The sequence below is a fragment of the Leuciscus leuciscus genome (assembly GCF_965113295.1).
Source record: "Leuciscus leuciscus genome assembly, chromosome: 14".
NCBI lineage: Eukaryota > Metazoa > Chordata > Actinopteri > Cypriniformes > Leuciscidae > Leuciscus > Leuciscus leuciscus.
Window position 1 is genome coordinate 5,051,247 of NC_138738.1, and position 16,715 is coordinate 5,067,961.

Below are 16,715 nucleotides of genomic sequence, written 5' to 3' on the forward strand. Positions count from 1 at the left end.
TTGTTTATGTGGCATTGGCAATCAAACTGACAGCTCTCTGAGGGATTGTGTAACACTGGAACAACTTTTCGAAATACTGTGTCATTGAGTGTTCACAAGGACAGCTATTTATGTGATCATGAATATGAGCTTTCTGTAAAGGACATGCATCTCTGCCTACATGTAAATATTTGCTCGCATTGAAATGGCTTTCTACCATTGACCTGTTCATGTTTACAACTTTAGCTTGACAATTCATGATTCAAATTATTTTTGTACAATAACTCATTCTAATCGTGAATTTCCAGTCAGTAAAAACTACGGAAATTATTACTTAAATGTTCAAATAATTTACTAAATTAATTAACAAACTAATTATAAATAAGCAAACACTCTGGCTCTGTGGCATTTCAAAACATTTCCCACATGGTTTAAACATCTCCACCAGTAGCATTCACTCAACCAATGGCGTGAGTTTGGGGGCGGGATTATCTGTTTGTTGACCAATAGTAGATGAGTTCCGGTTATGGATATGTTCTGATATCTTATTTTGTTTCTCTCTGATTTTTTCCTAGTTTATACCTACTTTTACAAGGGAAAGGATTACTGGAAGTTCGATAACCAGAAGTTAACGGTGGAGCCAGGCTACCCCAAATCAATCGTCAAAGACTGGATGGGCTGCGATCAGTCGGAAGTAGAAAAGAACAAGGACCGTCACCTTCCACTCGATGATGTCGACATCATGGTCGCCATTAATGACGTACCCAGCACTGTAAACGCAATCGCTGTGGTCATCCCATGCATCCTCTCACTGTGCATTCTGGTCCTTGTATATACTATCTTCCAGTTCAAGAACAAAAACGTCCAACAGCACGTGACCTACTACAAACACCCCGTGCAGGAGTGGGTATGACGGACCGAGGGGCGCGATGGACCCCAAATGCTTGAGAACATAAGTGAGGGCTACTATGCTGAGGTTTGACCAGTGCCTGTTTTCAGAACAACCTTGTCCCAGAAAGGGAACAAAAGACGAGGCAAGGGAGTTTCCTCTTCCTTCCCACATAAGACAAAACTTTACAACAAATATTGCAATTTTTTAGCATGAGCCCAATGGATAAATCCTCTGGGGATTGAACATGTGAAGTTATGCCCTGGCCTTACGCTAACCAGGTGAAGTCTTGACGGTTGAGGAACCATCACTTCAGCTTTGACCGAAACCATCACTTTCTCTTCTCTGGGAGAGTAAGAAGAACGGCAGATTTGCGAAACGCCAGCAAATCCTTGTTTCGTTCTCAGCATAAACTTGTACATGAATTTCAAGTATTATCAAAGAAATTAAATGAGCAAAACGACAAAAAATGACTTGAAAACCATGTAGGTAGAAAGGCCATAGAAAAAAATACCAAGGAATTCTTGCAGTCTTTTTCATTTATGGGGAGGTTCTCCGCTAGCACTCCTCGAAGACTGCAACACGTTTTTAAGGGAGGTTAGGTGGCATTTTTTAATTAATTAGCTTCATAACATCAATCTGAATGTTTGTTTGCATTTTTTCCCCTTTTCTCTGCTGCCTACCCATTTTCACAGAGTAGGATGAACGATTTTTAAGAACTAGGGCAGTCTTAACAACTCCTCCCACTTGCTTCTGTACTCTATTCCTTTTCTTCTTATGCTGTATTTATCAGTCGGCAACAAAAGATCATTTCTTTTTGATCAGACAGCACTTGCATCATGTCTTTATAGGAGAGTAATTTTGTGTCATAACAGGCACAATTTGGTTGTTTAGGATTATGCCTATTTCTTGCAATCTCTATATTCTATTTTATTTTTATTAGTAATGTTTCCCACCATCTTGTACCTTGTTACCATTTCACCAAGTGTAATATTTGAAACACTGGTGCCAGGCAGGAACATGAACAATGAACAGATCTGAATATGAAATAGATTTGTTCCCATTGCCTACAGGAGATGATCTCTCAACGGTTTATCCGTCCTCTTCGAATGAACGTAATATGCTGTATGTCTTGCGTTGAAGTGACTTTAATTTCATGTGTTCGGTGTGGATTGTCTAACACTTAGCTCAAAAATGTCTGTCGGGTGCTTTTATTGGTTCGACTGTGCTATTTAACAGTTAAGTGTGTCTGTACCATATTAACACATCATTTCGTGCTCATCTGCTGTGTGATTGGATAGAATACATTACACATTTGAAGGAGCTGAGATGTAATTGATGTTTTTAGAATTTCAAATGGAACTTTTTTGGATTAACCTGACAAAGCTTCGGGCGTATATATATTAAAGGTTTGTAGCATCCTAATCACAATATTAAGATGGTAGATTTGGCGAGACTCCCTATAAGGCTTCACTTGGCACATGGTTTATCATTTGATATTGGAGTTTTGCTGATATTTTTGCCTTAACTCATTTAGGTTGCATGTAATGAAATCCTTTTATTTTTCTCTGTGGAAAGAGCATTTTTAGCTACAAAAAGCCACTTTTTGTTAACTCCGCAGAGAATAGTGTACATATTGTATTCACAGTTCAATGGAGCATGGATCTGCAACAGAAACTACCTGGCATCTACTTTTAGGTTTCTAATGTGTCTCCACCAATGGTTTGAGCATCTATACGAGCGTTACCATATTTTTACACTGGGCTGGCTTTATAGGCATGGTGTTTGTAACATTACGTCACTTTTGTAGTTGCCATATATACATCTGCCCAAACGATCGACCACTTGGAGATCATCTAATTTTGTAATACATTTCAACCAACATGAATGTTTTCTGAATAGTCCTGCTCTCTGTTGAAGGCTTTGTGGGTATGAGAAAATTAGTTGTGTCTTCCAAAGTAACATTTCACCCTCTTTTGTGTGGTCTGTAAAGCTTTTGAGCCTTCTTAAAGGGGAACCATCACGCAACCACTGATATAAAAGACAAAATAGAGCAAACTGTCAGTGCATAAAGAAAAAAACTTGAGAATTAATACATGATACCATGGTACTTTTTTTGTTAGAAGAATGCTTGGTATAATGATTGATTATGGGATGTTTTAGAACATGGTGGAAACAAATGTATATTTAGTCTGGTGTTCTGGTCGAATTAGCTCAATGCAGTAGTACTGTGGAGGGGTTACGTGACCCCTTTAAGACATTGTGCCTTGTCTTTAAGTCCGCTATGGCACACTGAACACTGCTCATTTACATTGATTTCCACCTCATTATTTCAACAGTGGATACATGAATACATCCCTTGATATATTATTCAATGCCTTTACTAAGTGAAAACAATGCATATTTTTGTGGCCCTCCTTCTCGTATATAATTTTTTGGGATCTGTTGTGCGAGCAGCTTGATCGTGGGTAGAGAAGTGGCATGAAACTAGAGCAGATTTTACATGTTTGTGCCCACTTGGGAAAGACTCAATGTTATTGTCTCTCAGATAAGCATTTTTATTAGTCAGCTCTGAATCTAGAGCACCTGTTCGCAACAACAAGCAATGTGGCCGTGAAGTGATCTAATGTTTCGGGTACAGGAAGTACTGGGTGGGAGTATTTTTAATGGAACACACTGTGCATCACCAATTGTCTTCCTCAACTTTCAATCCACCTGATGAGCTGGTGTTGATATAAGAGACAGCAAGACCACTTGCTCTAATAAGCCATGAACTGAATTTGACAATGTGGCACAATAGTGTGTTCCAGTTCCAAACTTAAGAGGCTTTATGTGTTTATTATGTATGACTGACATCTTATATAGCAGTTCAAATGCTTCAAAAGAGTTTTAAAGTATGTTCTTTATCAATATGAGGATGTCTTGAGATGGAAGAAAACTCTTGTGGAAAGGCTGTTGACTAGATTGGGATCAAAATGTCAAATTAAAATTTATTTATAGAATAATGGATAAACTCTAGAAGTCTTTACACATGGTCACGTCATGCATCTTGATCATTCATATTGCAATCCACAAGTTTTTCCGCAAATCCGACTATGAATCTATTTCTGAAACACAATATTGTTTACTGTACAATCTATTCGCCCGATTTGGCAATTAACATCTGAGTTTTGTGGTTGCTCGTTTGTGTGCAATCCCAAACATCTGTATTCTGCCGTAATTCAAATTGGGATGACTACAGATGTGCCCTTAAGACCTAGATGCATTTTTTCTATGTCGCATCTACTATGCCATTCAAAACATCTCCAGAATATAGATCTCAAATGCCTTTTAGAAGGCATTGACAAAAATGCATGACGTGACCAAGTGTCTCAGAATAAGGTCTGCAGGCATTTTTATCTTTAAATCTGCACTATTATCACTTAAGGATTGGATTGGGAAACAAAACAGGACATTTCAGTTTACGAACCATGCCATTTCATGAGGAATTGTGAAGCTAACTGAGCACTGCGCAAGCCCGTATTATGTGTATATATTAACACAGTGAACATTTAGCAATGTCAGAAGTGAAATGTTTAACAGAACTAAAGTGTATTTATCAAAGGTGGATATCTTTAGAAATGGTTGTTGTACGGTCACGTGAAAGGTTTGTAAAGATAATGGCTTATCATATGAAAAAAGCTATTTATTTATCATTAAAGGAGACATAAGGGTATTCTACACATTTTCATTTGAAATAAAGGTGAAGCCATGCCTATAACCACATTAGTTGCACAGAAAAATCAATAAATACAGAACTGTACAGGGAGATACATAAATAGGAATTCTCTGGTAATTTGCCTCTTTTTAATGGGTATGATCGTGGCTTTGGACAACAGTCACTTTAAACCCGAGCTGCTGTTGCCTTTTGTTTTTTATGGTCCTTTTATGAGACTAACAATAGGACAAACATATCAGAGGTAGTCAAGGAACCAACTGTATTTACGCTTTTTAATTACAGAGGCTTAATTTTAATGAAGATTTTATCTGAGATAGCTTTAAATTTTTTTTTTGTTTTTATTATTCTTTTTCTTGACTGACCATGGGGGAATTTACTGTATATAACTGGTTCTTTTTTCCCTTTGACAAGAATTTAAGAGTGAACATCTCACTCTGTGGTTTAAATAAATTCAGATTCTGTCCTTGGAATTTTGATATTTTCTGATTTACAGGTCAAATGTCGCTGTCTGCTCAGCTTCGTCCGGGTTTTAATGGTCATGTAAATACAAAGATTTACTGAAACTTTTCAGACCTTTTGTATTTTTCTTTCACTCTAACGGTAGCCTATGATTTCACATTGTCATGCATAATGTTGATTATTAATAACGAGAGTGATTGCTTTACTAATATTAGATATGATTTAAGTTTTATTTCTTGAATCCTGTTTTTAAATCCTTTGAACAATGAGTCGTTTTTATTTACGGTTTCAGTCTACAGTTTTACACTGTGTATCTAATATCACCATGTTCAAAGAAATGTCAATAAAAGAAAATTACATAAATGTGTTTGGTGCTTTCTGGATGGATGCTTTACAATATATAACGATGAAATTTATGATATTTGTACATGCACATTTAATTAGTGCAAGTTGATATCAACTACATAATACATGCTTTTCATACAATGCAATCAGTACATAGTGCACAGATGTCAAGAAGAACAGGTTGTGTTTGTAAATACAAACATGAGCCAAAACTTCAAGAACACTGCATGACATATTACAGTCATAAATTGCATCAAACCACTGATCTATATAATGACATTCTATATAGATCAGTGCATCAAACCCATTTAAACAGCATTGCATCCCCAGCGCCTCCATGTCTTCTGTTGTCCCACACTGAATCTGGCACTCATTCATGGACGAAACGATTAATATAGTTGGTCTCTGGTCTTTAGTACCAGTTAGTGCAGGATATCATGAACCTCATGTCGTCTACCTTTCTGGTGCCTATTCGGCATTGAGGCAGGTCGGTGTCTGGATCCAGATGATCCCCGGGCTCAGGACCAGAATCAGTTTGGATACTGGATGATGATGCTTCACCTTGGAATGGCAGATTGCCTGGATTCCTCTGTCGCTGGTCGGCAGCTGAACTGGTACTTTGATCCGACCCCATTTCCTTAAAATACATTAGACTTAGATAAGCTTACATATTTTGCATTCACAATTGCAAAAATATATTTAATTGATTGTTATTTGGATATATTGCAAATACATTGTAGTCAGGATAAACAAGTTCTGCAGTATCAACCCAATACTGTACCATGTTACACCATCCTACTGTATAACATGGTACTCTAATGTACTTAAAAAAATACCATTGTAGATCTAAATGAAGAAAAAAAAGTTGTATAATGGTTTATTTTTCAGATATCTTTAATAATTCATAAGCAATTTTTATTATTATCTTCAGCAGCAGCCTAACAAAACTGGTGAGGCAGGAACTCAAAAGAGACATCATCTCTCTCTAACTCTAAGAGGAGAGCAGTGTATTGAAGACACTGCAAAAACTGCATACGAAGCAAGCACTTAGGGAGTGTTTGTCACCGTGACTGAGACAAAAACAGATCAATAGTGTGTTAACGAGCCGAGGCACGGCAAAACTTTACCCGACGCAGCCTCCAACCACTGGAATCTAACGTTTTTTCACAGCTCCGATTAGCTCGCGACGTTTGTTTCCAGGCAGAAAACGCGGGGTGGACGTCGAGGGTCACGGGCGCGCGCTGCTGCAGTGACGTTTCGCAGGTGGTCAGCTAATGGAAGTGTCAACAAAAACGACGTCACACTGAAACTCAATAGTGATTGGCTTACAAATGCACATAGCTAGGAGAGGTGTGTCCTGTTGCTATGCAGGTTTGTAGTGGATGATAAAAACAACACGGCTCGCCAGTCTCAGCCATTTGGAAAACAACTGGTTATAGAGATATAAATGTGCTAATTTAAAAAGACATGAGAATATATTTTATTTAATTAATTCCTTTATATTATAGTGCTGTTAAATTGAATAAGGTATGGCAAAAGTGACTTGTTAAATTCATCAAGTATTTGTAGTATTTGTAAATTCCTTATTTTAATTTTTTGTTAATGTAATTATTTCCTTATTTTTAAAATATGTATGTTCATTTTACTTTGATCGTATGTTGAACAATGTTATTATAAAATTGTTATAAAAACACTTTCAATAAAAAAATACACTCACTACACAATACCAGCATATATGTATCAATTCAGTACACTAAACATTTGCAATTTAAAAAGCAATTCAAATTCATTCATTTTACAAGGTATTTGTGTGATTCAGATTCTTATATGGCTTTATTAATTTTATTATGATATTTTCATTTGCGTAATTGAATTATTTCTTATATTGCATCATTATTATTTTAATTATTATTTAAAAGTACTCAGTTAAAATAAGACTTCGCAACCTATCAAAATGTAAAATCAAATCACATCACTTTTATTTAGTTTTTTAGTTTTACAGAAATAGCCTGTACCATGGTATGTACAGAGGGATATAAATGGATATAAATGTTGAGTCTAATTCAATACAAAAATACATTTTTATTACGAATATAAATCTTTTGTTGTTCAGGATAATAAGGATCTAACTTAATACACTTGAGAATAAAAACAAAGGCAGCAGTGTTTCTCCTGACAACATGGGTTTATCGTATCACATTCATAGATCACGTACCGTAACGCGTTGACGTCACGTTACGTCAGCACGACAGGGAAGTGAATTGAACACGTGGTTTACATCTTTCCACGCTTCTCCACAGTGAAAATCGGTAAATATAAGATTACCGTTGCAATTGTCTTGAGTTTTATTGTAAAGTCATTACATGTAGCATGTAATATGTATTGTTAACCTGTGTTGGCATTTGAGGTCACATAATTGGTAGCGTTTAATGCCTGGATAACTAAATTTAGCCGACTGCTAACTACCTCGACTAGTAACTTTTGGCTTAACGTTACTGTTTTAATTAAAGTTACATACAACGTGTTTAACCCGCAGGTTTAGCTGAGAATTACTTTATTTAATATTGGTGCCCCAGATACCTTTATGTAACGTTACCTTAAAGTACGATAAAAAAATTATTTTTAAATAAAGAAAAAAGTTGTTGAGCCTAAAATAGCCTTTCGCTTTTTAGTTATATGATTGTTATTCATAATGATAATTTTCTGTTGAAATATGTTTGTTTCTATCCTGGATCAAAAACTCGTTGTAGAAAAAGTACAATGAAAGCAAGAAATCCAAATAAACAACAGGCATGTATAGAACTTCCCAATGTCAACTTGCCAGACAATCTTATGTAAATGTGTGTGTGTGTGTGTGTGTGTCAACTAATTTATATATTACTGTATATATCCAGACCATGTTACAAATGTTTGTTTTATAATCATGTTTTTTTGAGTTTTCAGAAATATTTAGGATTTTATTATTATTATCTTAATATAAATGTTTCTCTTCAGGTTCAGACAGCTTTGACCAGTCCCATAGCAGAAAAATGGCAGTTCGTGCGGCATTTGAAAAGAATAATGAGATTGGATGCTTCGCCAAGCTCACAAACACATATTGCTTGGTAGCGATTGGCGGTTCAGAAAACTTTTACAGGTAAGTCATAAATTATATTACTGATGATCTCAACGTGGCCAAATATCTGCCCTTACTATATACAGTTTTGGGGTGTTGATCAACTCACACATCAGTTGTGGTAAACAGAAGCTCAAGCTTGTTCACTTGATATGCGAGAACCAATGAGGTTCATTCTCGTGTGTAGTATTGTGTTGTTTAAAAATGAATATAAACTAGTTTTCTTTTCATTATTCGAGGTCTGAAAATATGATGTAAGCCCGTCTAAATCGGTCCAATGCCGGTATCCGATAGAACGGGTGAAGGTCTCTGCGCGTTACTGTCTTTCCTTTCACGCAACACAACAAGATTAAATTACATTTTCTCATATATATATATATTAGGGCTGGGAATCGATTAAAAAAAATTAACTAATTAATTGCACAATTTCTGTAATTAATTGCAATTAATTGCGCTTCCCCCAAGCTTGTAATCATCAATATTTAAACTTAGAATCACCTAATTAAACAACACAGGAAAAAAAGGGAACAGAAAATAGCCCTATATTAAAATATTAAACATCAATATATCAATAGGCCTATATTATTCTTTTTCAATAATCAATCAACATAATCAATTTAACAGATTATTATTATTATTATTATTTTATTAATTATTAAAACAAAATATAGTCCTACAAAGCTATTATTACCAGAGCATGTGATCAGAGCAGGTCATTTTACCATTGTTGCCCAGCATGGCTATACCAGCTCAGCAAACAGAAGTCAACAGAGAAATTTCACGTTACTTGAGTGGACTTTACTTTTCCAGTGCTTAGTACATGATTGAAGCCTTTGGGCCGTTAACGACAGAGCCGCCGACACACACACACACACACACACACGGAACGGAGAGCTCGCCGCTGCTGGGCCATTAACGACAGAGCGAGCCGACACACACGCACGCGCGCGCGCGGAGCACAGAGCGCGCCGACCGACCGACACACACACACTCACGCGCGCGTGCGTGCGGAGCACAGAGCGCGACGCACATACAGAGCGGAAAAGACCCGCTCATGAAAGCTGCCCGAGAATGAAACCTGACCGCCGAACATGGAGGGGCGGGACGGCATATTTCTGCCTTTTTAATAGCAGACGCAACAGGAAATCATTAAAACGAGGCAAAAAAAAAAAGTGCTGCGTCAATTGCGTTATTTTTTTTTAACGCGTTAAACATTTCAAATTAATCGCAAAGATTAACGCGTTAATTCCCCCAGCCCTAATATATATATATTACCTCGTTATTTCATCTGACTCCATGAATGAAAAAGGTTTTAATGATATCCGAGCATCATTAAATGTGAGCGAATGTTTGATTATTCCTTTTAACTCTTTACTTATATTTTACCCGTTCATATTAGGAAGCTATGTCGCTCTGAGGTCCTCACGCCTTCTGCTTAACGCGGGTCTCACGATCACAAGCTCGTCAGTTTTGGTCACCAAACAGAGGTAATTTGCTATATACCTGAGATTGGTCGCATTCATCCTTAGACAATCAAAGCTACTTTGGTATATCCCCCGTGATTGCATACACTTGAAATTAAAGTAACGTTTACTTCAGTAGAGGTATGGCCACTATTACAGATAGAAGTTGACCAACATAACTTCTTTTATAATAGCTTTGGATTGGCCATGCCGTGGTTTCCCACGTACACTTATTTAAAGTAACATTAAATTAAAACAGGGGTAAGACACACCCAAATTTAGATTGGTCAAGCAGCATTTTTGCTGTTCTAAATGGAAATTCACTTCTTGTCTTTGCGAACCACGTACACTTGAATTAGTGCCAAATATTAGTCGTCACTAATCTGACGCAAAACTTGCGGGAACATACAAATCCGTTTAATCTACTTGGAAAAACAATTTCAGAGTCAGTCGGAAATAAAATCAAATGTAACTATTTATTATGTCAGGTAAATGTATCATGCCAATTTTATAATCAGTTCAAAGATAATAAATACAAAACATCAAATGCTCTGGAATAAAGAGAGAAGATGCGAACCTGATATTATGAAGTACATGATGCGGAGTGTCTTGCATACACTTAGCATCATGAGCTGATTTGAATTACAAATCGCCCTGAGCCTCTTGTTGCATTACTTTATATAGACAGAAACTTCTTTCACATGGGACATCTGCTAACAATGGGAATTTGCATTCAGAGTTTACACCTTTTGGGAGCAGGATGCCATTTGCCTGGAAGACACACCCTCCTCTCTGTGCAAGTTATCTCTAAACTCTTAAGAACTTAATTACGTTTTGGTTGACTTCTGTGAAGAATGAGACCTTTGTACCAGTCGCACTGAGACATTTCAAATGATACCAAACATGTATAATACTGTATGATAATTATTCACATTAAACCATATAGATTTTTGGGTGAATATCTGGAGATTTCAGCGTGAGAGAGAGACGAGGTGGGGGAGGTGATTGACTCTAGAGAGAGTTCAAATGTTAATTTCGAGAAAGGTCCTTTGTCTTCTCGGGGAGTGGGTGTTCCTCAACCAGACTGCCCGGCATTTTCTAATTTCTCAATTCTTACAATCAATTCTTTGATTCAGAGAAACCTCTAATTTTGCAATGGTCTTTCCAGAGATATGCCTTCATAGAGTCGCTTCAGAGTCCTTCATCACTTCTTTTCCGAAACACTTTTGTTTTTTTTCCCCACAGTGTCTTTGAAGGTGAACTCTCAGAAACGATACCTGTTGTTCATGCTTCTATAGCAGGATGCCGAATCATTGGCAGAATGTGTGTGGGTAAGAGCATTTATCTAATCCAATTTATTTTATGTTTGTATACATTTATGCAGGATTAACACCACTTATTTTTTATGTTGATTAAAATACGAGAACGCACGTGTCCGTAAATAATGTAGCCTTTCTAAAATGTATATCTAGGTCAGATTAGGTATTTTTTTCTGTCCTCATACTTGATGTATAATAAATGTTGTGTGTGTGTGTCTGGGGATGCTCTTCCACAGGAAATCGTCACGGTCTCTTGGTGCCCAACAACACAACAGATCAAGAGTTACAGCACATTAGGAACTGCCTGCCAGATTCCGTACGGATCCAGAGAGTAGAAGAGCGTCTTTCTGCGCTGGGGAACGTCATCGCTTGTAACGACTATGTTGCTCTTGTTCATCCTGACCTAGACAGAGTAAGAACATCACTAATGGAAGACTGCATGAAATCAGAGCTTTCTCTGAACCCTAAATGGTCTTTATGGGTCTAAATTAGGGCTGCACGATATTGAAGAAAAATGCGATAAGCCTATGCGATAACTCATTAAATAATGCGATAGTCGATATGCGATACGACAATGCTTAAAGTGTGTAAAATAAACTTAAATTATCTTTTAAAATATTTTTAAAATTATATAACTTACATGCGTTTTTCACATTCTTTTTGTGACAAGAAAACATCCCTACAACTTCTGAAAGTGAACAGCAGTGTTTTACTGTAGCATAAGAAGTGTAAACCACAGGGTTTAGGGTTTCAGGAAGGCCTACATTAGGTTTATTTAACAACAGAAACTGAATAATCAAATATACACATAAAACACTGCTTAGTTTTCACTGTATGAATTAAATGTGTTTATATACTGATTCTTATTAAAGCTACAAAAGTTATTCAGCCAAGAGCAGTGAGTGATTTTCTCTTCATCTTTTGTTCATGACCCCAGTTATTGCAAGCCGCTGCGAAATGCATATCGCGATATATACATTTGCGATATTTCGATAATTTCGATACATTGTGCAGCCCTAGTCTAAATGATTTGTCAACACTTTATATTTCTCTAAAAAGCCTGTAAAATGTGCTCCATGAAGTAATCAGACCGTTTTGGTTTGCGCCACAAAGTTGGCGATTTTTTGTATTAAGTTTAGGCCATTATTGTCCTCAGGAAACAGAAGAGATTCTTGCAGACACTCTAAAGGTGGAAGTGTTCCGGCAGACGATTGCAGAGCAGGTGCTTGTGGGTAGTTACTGCACCTTCAGTAACCAGGGAGGCCTCGTCCACCCCAAAACCTCCATAGAAGATCAAGATGAACTCTCGTCACTCCTGCAAGTGCCTTTAGTGGTGAGTGACTGTTCTTTCACATCTGAGAATCATATCGCCTTGATGAAATTCTTCTGCACAGTTGTTATATATTATACTTTAAATATATGCACAAAAGCATGGGGTCGGTAAGAGTTTTTAAATATTTTTATTTAGCAAAGATGCATTAAATTGATCAAAAGTGACGGTAAAGACATTTACGATGTTACAGAATATTTCTATTTCAAATAAAGGCTTTTTTTTTTTTTTTTTACTTTTCATTCACACAGAATCGAGTAACAAATATATTAAGCAGCACAACTGTTTTCAACATTAATAACAATAAGAAATGTTTCTTCAGCTCCAAATCAGCATATTAGAATGATTTCTGAAGGATCATGTGACTGAAAACTGGAGAAAAGAGGCTGAAAATTCAAATGACATTTTAAAATATATCAAAATAGAAAAGTTAAACTTGCAATGTTTTTGCTGTATTTCTGATTAAATAAATGCAGCCTTGGTGAGCATGTTTCAAAAACATTAAAAAAGTCTTACTGACCCCAAACTTTTGAACAGAAGAGTAATTAATGGTGTTTGCCAAGACGAGCATCAATATTATTTCCTATGCTTAGCTTTTTGTATATCAGTATTTATCTATAAATGTATTTGAAATTACTTAAATAATTTTTGTAGACTACTAGGGACACAAGTATTCACTATATCATCAAACCCTAGACTGCAGTAGCTGTTGTATTTTGGTGGAAACCCTCATGGCTGTATGCAAGAGTTCTGCTTGCTAATTGATAAACGTGTTGATGTTGTTTCCTCTCAAGGCTGGAACGGTCAATCGTGGTAGTGAGGTGATCGCTGCTGGGATGGTGGTGAACGACTGGTGTGCTTTCTGTGGACTGGACACCACGAGCACTGAGCTGTCCGTCATCGAGAGCGTCTTCAGATTGAGTGAAACGCAGCCCAGCGCCATCGCAACTACTATGAGAGACTCGCTCATCGACAGGTACGTGATGACAACTTCACATGAGGCTTCTCAGTCCAGAAGGGGAAGTACATATAGGATAAAATATGTATAAAATGAGCTGATCTTATGCAAAAGACTAATATCTCAAAGTTTTGATCTTGTTTCAAGGCAGACTAAACCTCATTATTCCTTTTTTTTTTTTCAGTCTCACATAAAACGGCTTTGGATATTGCCGGGAAGATGCCTGAGTGGACCTGGAAGTCGATATTAGATGGTTTGAAGGCTGATTATGTCTCCCTTCAGGGAGAAGTGCACTCTTGGCTTCATACCATGAGGAAACATGTTGTCATTGTAATATTCATGTATGAATTGCCTGTCGCACTCTTTTTTTTGTAAAATGCCAAAACAATAAATACCTTGTTAGATGGCTGCTTTTATCTGAATTTGTCACTTCAAATAAAAGACCACATTCTTTAAATGGTGACAAATGTAGAACTTGTTTCCTTACGCAATGCAGCATCAATAAAGCTGTGCATGATCAACACAGACTGGTTTATTAAATAAAAACCTCCACAGTAGGTCTTATTAGTGATTATGTATTAATGCTTATGCAGTCTGACACCAATAAAAGGCTTTTGACAACATCCTGAATGCAATAACTGTTTTATTGAGAGCTGTGAAAGTGAGACGATACATTCAGAAATGTGCCAGTATGAATAGTGCAGTTCAGCTGAACATGGTCATCTTTAACACGGCTTGATTCTTTGGTATGTTCTGATTTGCATATATACATTTTAACACATTGAAGCATGTTTAATGTAGAATATGAAAATTGCGGTAATAAAAGTAACATAAACACAGTGACACCAAACGAATGGAATGCGGCAAAATATGAAAAAAAAAAAAAAAGTACATGGAAATTTTTTTTCAAAAGTTTGGGGCTGGTAAGATGTTTTTGAATTAAGTTTCTTATTCAAACTTCACCAGTTTTGAAAAGTCAAATGCACCCTGCTGAATACAAGTATTTCTTTCTTTCTAAAAAAAAAAGAGAGAAAAAAATTCTTACTGACTCCAACTTTTAAAAGGTTGTGTGTGTGGATGATGCATATTTTAAACACAGAAAAAATCATGAAAATAGCCCATAATAAGGCATTTACTTTTGGTCTAGATCTGTGTACATGGTTCCCATCCATTTTTGAGTAATGAATTTCCATGTCTTTTACAGTTGCTCACTATTACCATAGCCAGCCATTCATGGTAAATTTTATTAAAATCATTTTGTAGAAATATACTGGATAGGAGTTCCATTTGTAACGCCAATCATTGGACTGATTGCATAAGACTTTCTTAAACTCCGAACCAGAAATTTAAACTTAAACATTTTATGTTCCGTAACATTTGCAGGCCTGGAAGGTCATTTAAAAATGTAAAGGTTTTTCATATCCGTGGGAACCCCATGTACAGACCGGCAGTTTTTACCAACATAAATTACCAGAAAATAACACTTTTAAGTCTAAAATCTAACAAAATGTAACAAGCTTCAATAACATATTTTGAGTAAAAAAAAGTTTATGGATATTGGGCATCACAATGGACTGCAGAAGCTACACAAGCCACATCGATGTGTAAACAGCAGATATTTGCAACACGATGTGTAACAGTGGGAGATCTGCAATAATAACACCATAAAAGTCATCTTAAATATTTCTAAGGTGATGTGTAGACGTTCTAAATAAAACCACTTTGCACAAAGTTCTGTCAATTATATTCTTAAAATGACACCATTTTAAAACATCCCTTTCTTTCTAAATGTAAACGCAAAAGTAACGTCCTGCAACCTGTGCAGGAATACGAGACCCTTTCCTGACAAACATTCAATTCTCTGATACTGACATACAGATATCACCGATTTATGAATCAGTTTTGATATAATACGCTAACCTTGATTTGTCAATGCAACAATGATATGTTCAAATCACAAGGATCATTCATATTCTTCATATGAATCAGTCACTCAGAAATCATCTGTTGATTGGAAATGTGTGGTGGGTGAAGTTGTGAAAAAAGAGGGCAGGGAAGCGTTGGCAGCGATGTTGACCTGATGAACTTCAGGAAGAGGTTTACGATTGGCTGTGACGTGCTCAGGGTTCAGTTAGTTCTGCTCTTCTTTCAGATCAAACCTGACAGAGGAAGATGATAAAAACTGATTAAATGAACGGTTAATCTAAAAATAAGCATTTCACTATTGAAGAAGTTAAACAAAGGTATCGGAACTAAATAAATCAAACATATAAACAATTATAATTCCATGAGGAATTGTTGCTTTGTAAAAATATTAGTATGTTTGTGCATTATTAGTCCCAAAACTCACCATTCTGTGACTCCGGAGAGAAAGTCAACGTGTCCCAGGTCTATCTGCACCTACAAGAATAAATCAAAAACACATTAAACACTCAAATATATATTATTAAATCAATTATTAAAAGCATATTTATACACATTTATAAAAATATACACAGTTTAATATTTAATTTAATAAATATTTCAATTACATTTATTTATTTCAATATATATTTATTTAATATATTTTTAAATGAATTTATATAAATTGAATTCTGTATTTGTTAGTGGCACAAAGTCATGAAAAACAAGAATAAATCAACAAAACATTAAATTCTAAACTTTTTTTATTACATTAAATAAAATATGATGTTTATCATTACTAAATCAATTGTGAAGAATAAATGTATAAAAATATATAAAATTAAATCAAATATATAATATTATTGTATACACATTTCAATATTTATCAAATCAAAATTATATTTTATTTAATTTTATATATTTTTATATACATTTATATAAATGAAATAAATTATATGAAATAAAATTTTGCACAAAGTCATATGACACATTGAGAAACATTTTTTGTCTTGTTTTCCAGTGAAAATATCAAAACAAATACATTTCAAAATCTTACTAAATAAAAATTGTTAATTTATTAATAAATAAATAAATACTACAAAAAATATCTATTTTCCTAAAGTCTTCTCTAACCTAATTTCGTGCACATTTATTTTGTTAGTATGTTTACAAATTTTAAACAGACAACGAGACAAAAATACTGTGTATGAAAATGATTCCTGTACAGCTGAAGTGAA

At 35.6% G+C, this 16,715-nt stretch overlaps 3 protein-coding genes and 1 long non-coding RNA gene across 4 annotated transcripts in view; 2 read left to right on the plus strand and 2 right to left on the minus strand.

Moving 5' to 3' along the window:
- Positions 1-5,408, plus strand: part of mmp24 (matrix metallopeptidase 24) — a 36,163-nt gene extending 30,755 nt beyond the window's left edge. Inside the window, exon 9 of the mRNA XM_082136407.1 lies at positions 555-5,408. Coding sequence (XP_081992533.1) covers positions 555-892 — 338 coding nt within the window. The 3' untranslated portion in view covers positions 893-5,408. The remainder of the gene's footprint in view (positions 1-554) is intronic.
- LOC309474195 lies at positions 5,257-6,678 on the minus strand. The gene is made up of 2 exons (XR_014197224.1): positions 6,518-6,678; positions 5,257-6,027 (listed from the first exon to the last, which is right to left on the minus strand). It is a non-coding gene; the product is annotated as an uncharacterized lncRNA (long non-coding RNA).
- Positions 6,679-7,583: 905 nt separating this feature from the next.
- Positions 7,584-14,198, plus strand: eif6 (eukaryotic translation initiation factor 6). Its single transcript, XM_082136552.1, has 7 exons — positions 7,584-7,699; positions 8,385-8,526; positions 11,214-11,299; positions 11,524-11,699; positions 12,444-12,620; positions 13,412-13,593; positions 13,760-14,198. Exons 2-7 carry the CDS (start codon positions 8,420-8,422, stop codon positions 13,767-13,769), a joined length of 738 nt encoding a protein of 245 aa, XP_081992678.1. The 5' UTR covers positions 7,584-7,699; positions 8,385-8,419; the 3' UTR covers positions 13,770-14,198.
- A 6-nt stretch (positions 14,199-14,204) lies between these two features.
- The window catches only part of esyt1b (extended synaptotagmin-like protein 1b), a 32,524-nt gene continuing 30,013 nt past the window's right edge, over positions 14,205-16,715 (minus strand). Inside the window, exons 51-52 of the mRNA XM_082136307.1 lie at positions 15,926-15,975; positions 14,205-15,734 (exon numbers count right to left, since the gene is read on the minus strand). Of these exons, the coding sequence (XP_081992433.1) occupies positions 15,707-15,734; positions 15,926-15,975 (78 nt within the window). The 3' untranslated portion in view covers positions 14,205-15,706. The remainder of the gene's footprint in view (positions 15,735-15,925; positions 15,976-16,715) is intronic.

Bases quoted from the DNA above. Each gene is read 5' to 3' on its own strand.
- eif6 (XM_082136552.1), top strand. From the start codon at position 8,420: ATGGCAGTTCGTGCGGCATTTGAAAAGAATAATGAGATTGGATGCTTC. The intron at 8,527-11,213 runs GTAAGTCATAAA...TTTTCCCCACAG, and splicing joins GGTTCAGAAAACTTTTACAG to TGTCTTTGAAGGTGAACTCT. The intron at 11,300-11,523 runs GTAAGAGCATTT...GCTCTTCCACAG, and splicing joins CATTGGCAGAATGTGTGTGG to GAAATCGTCACGGTCTCTTG.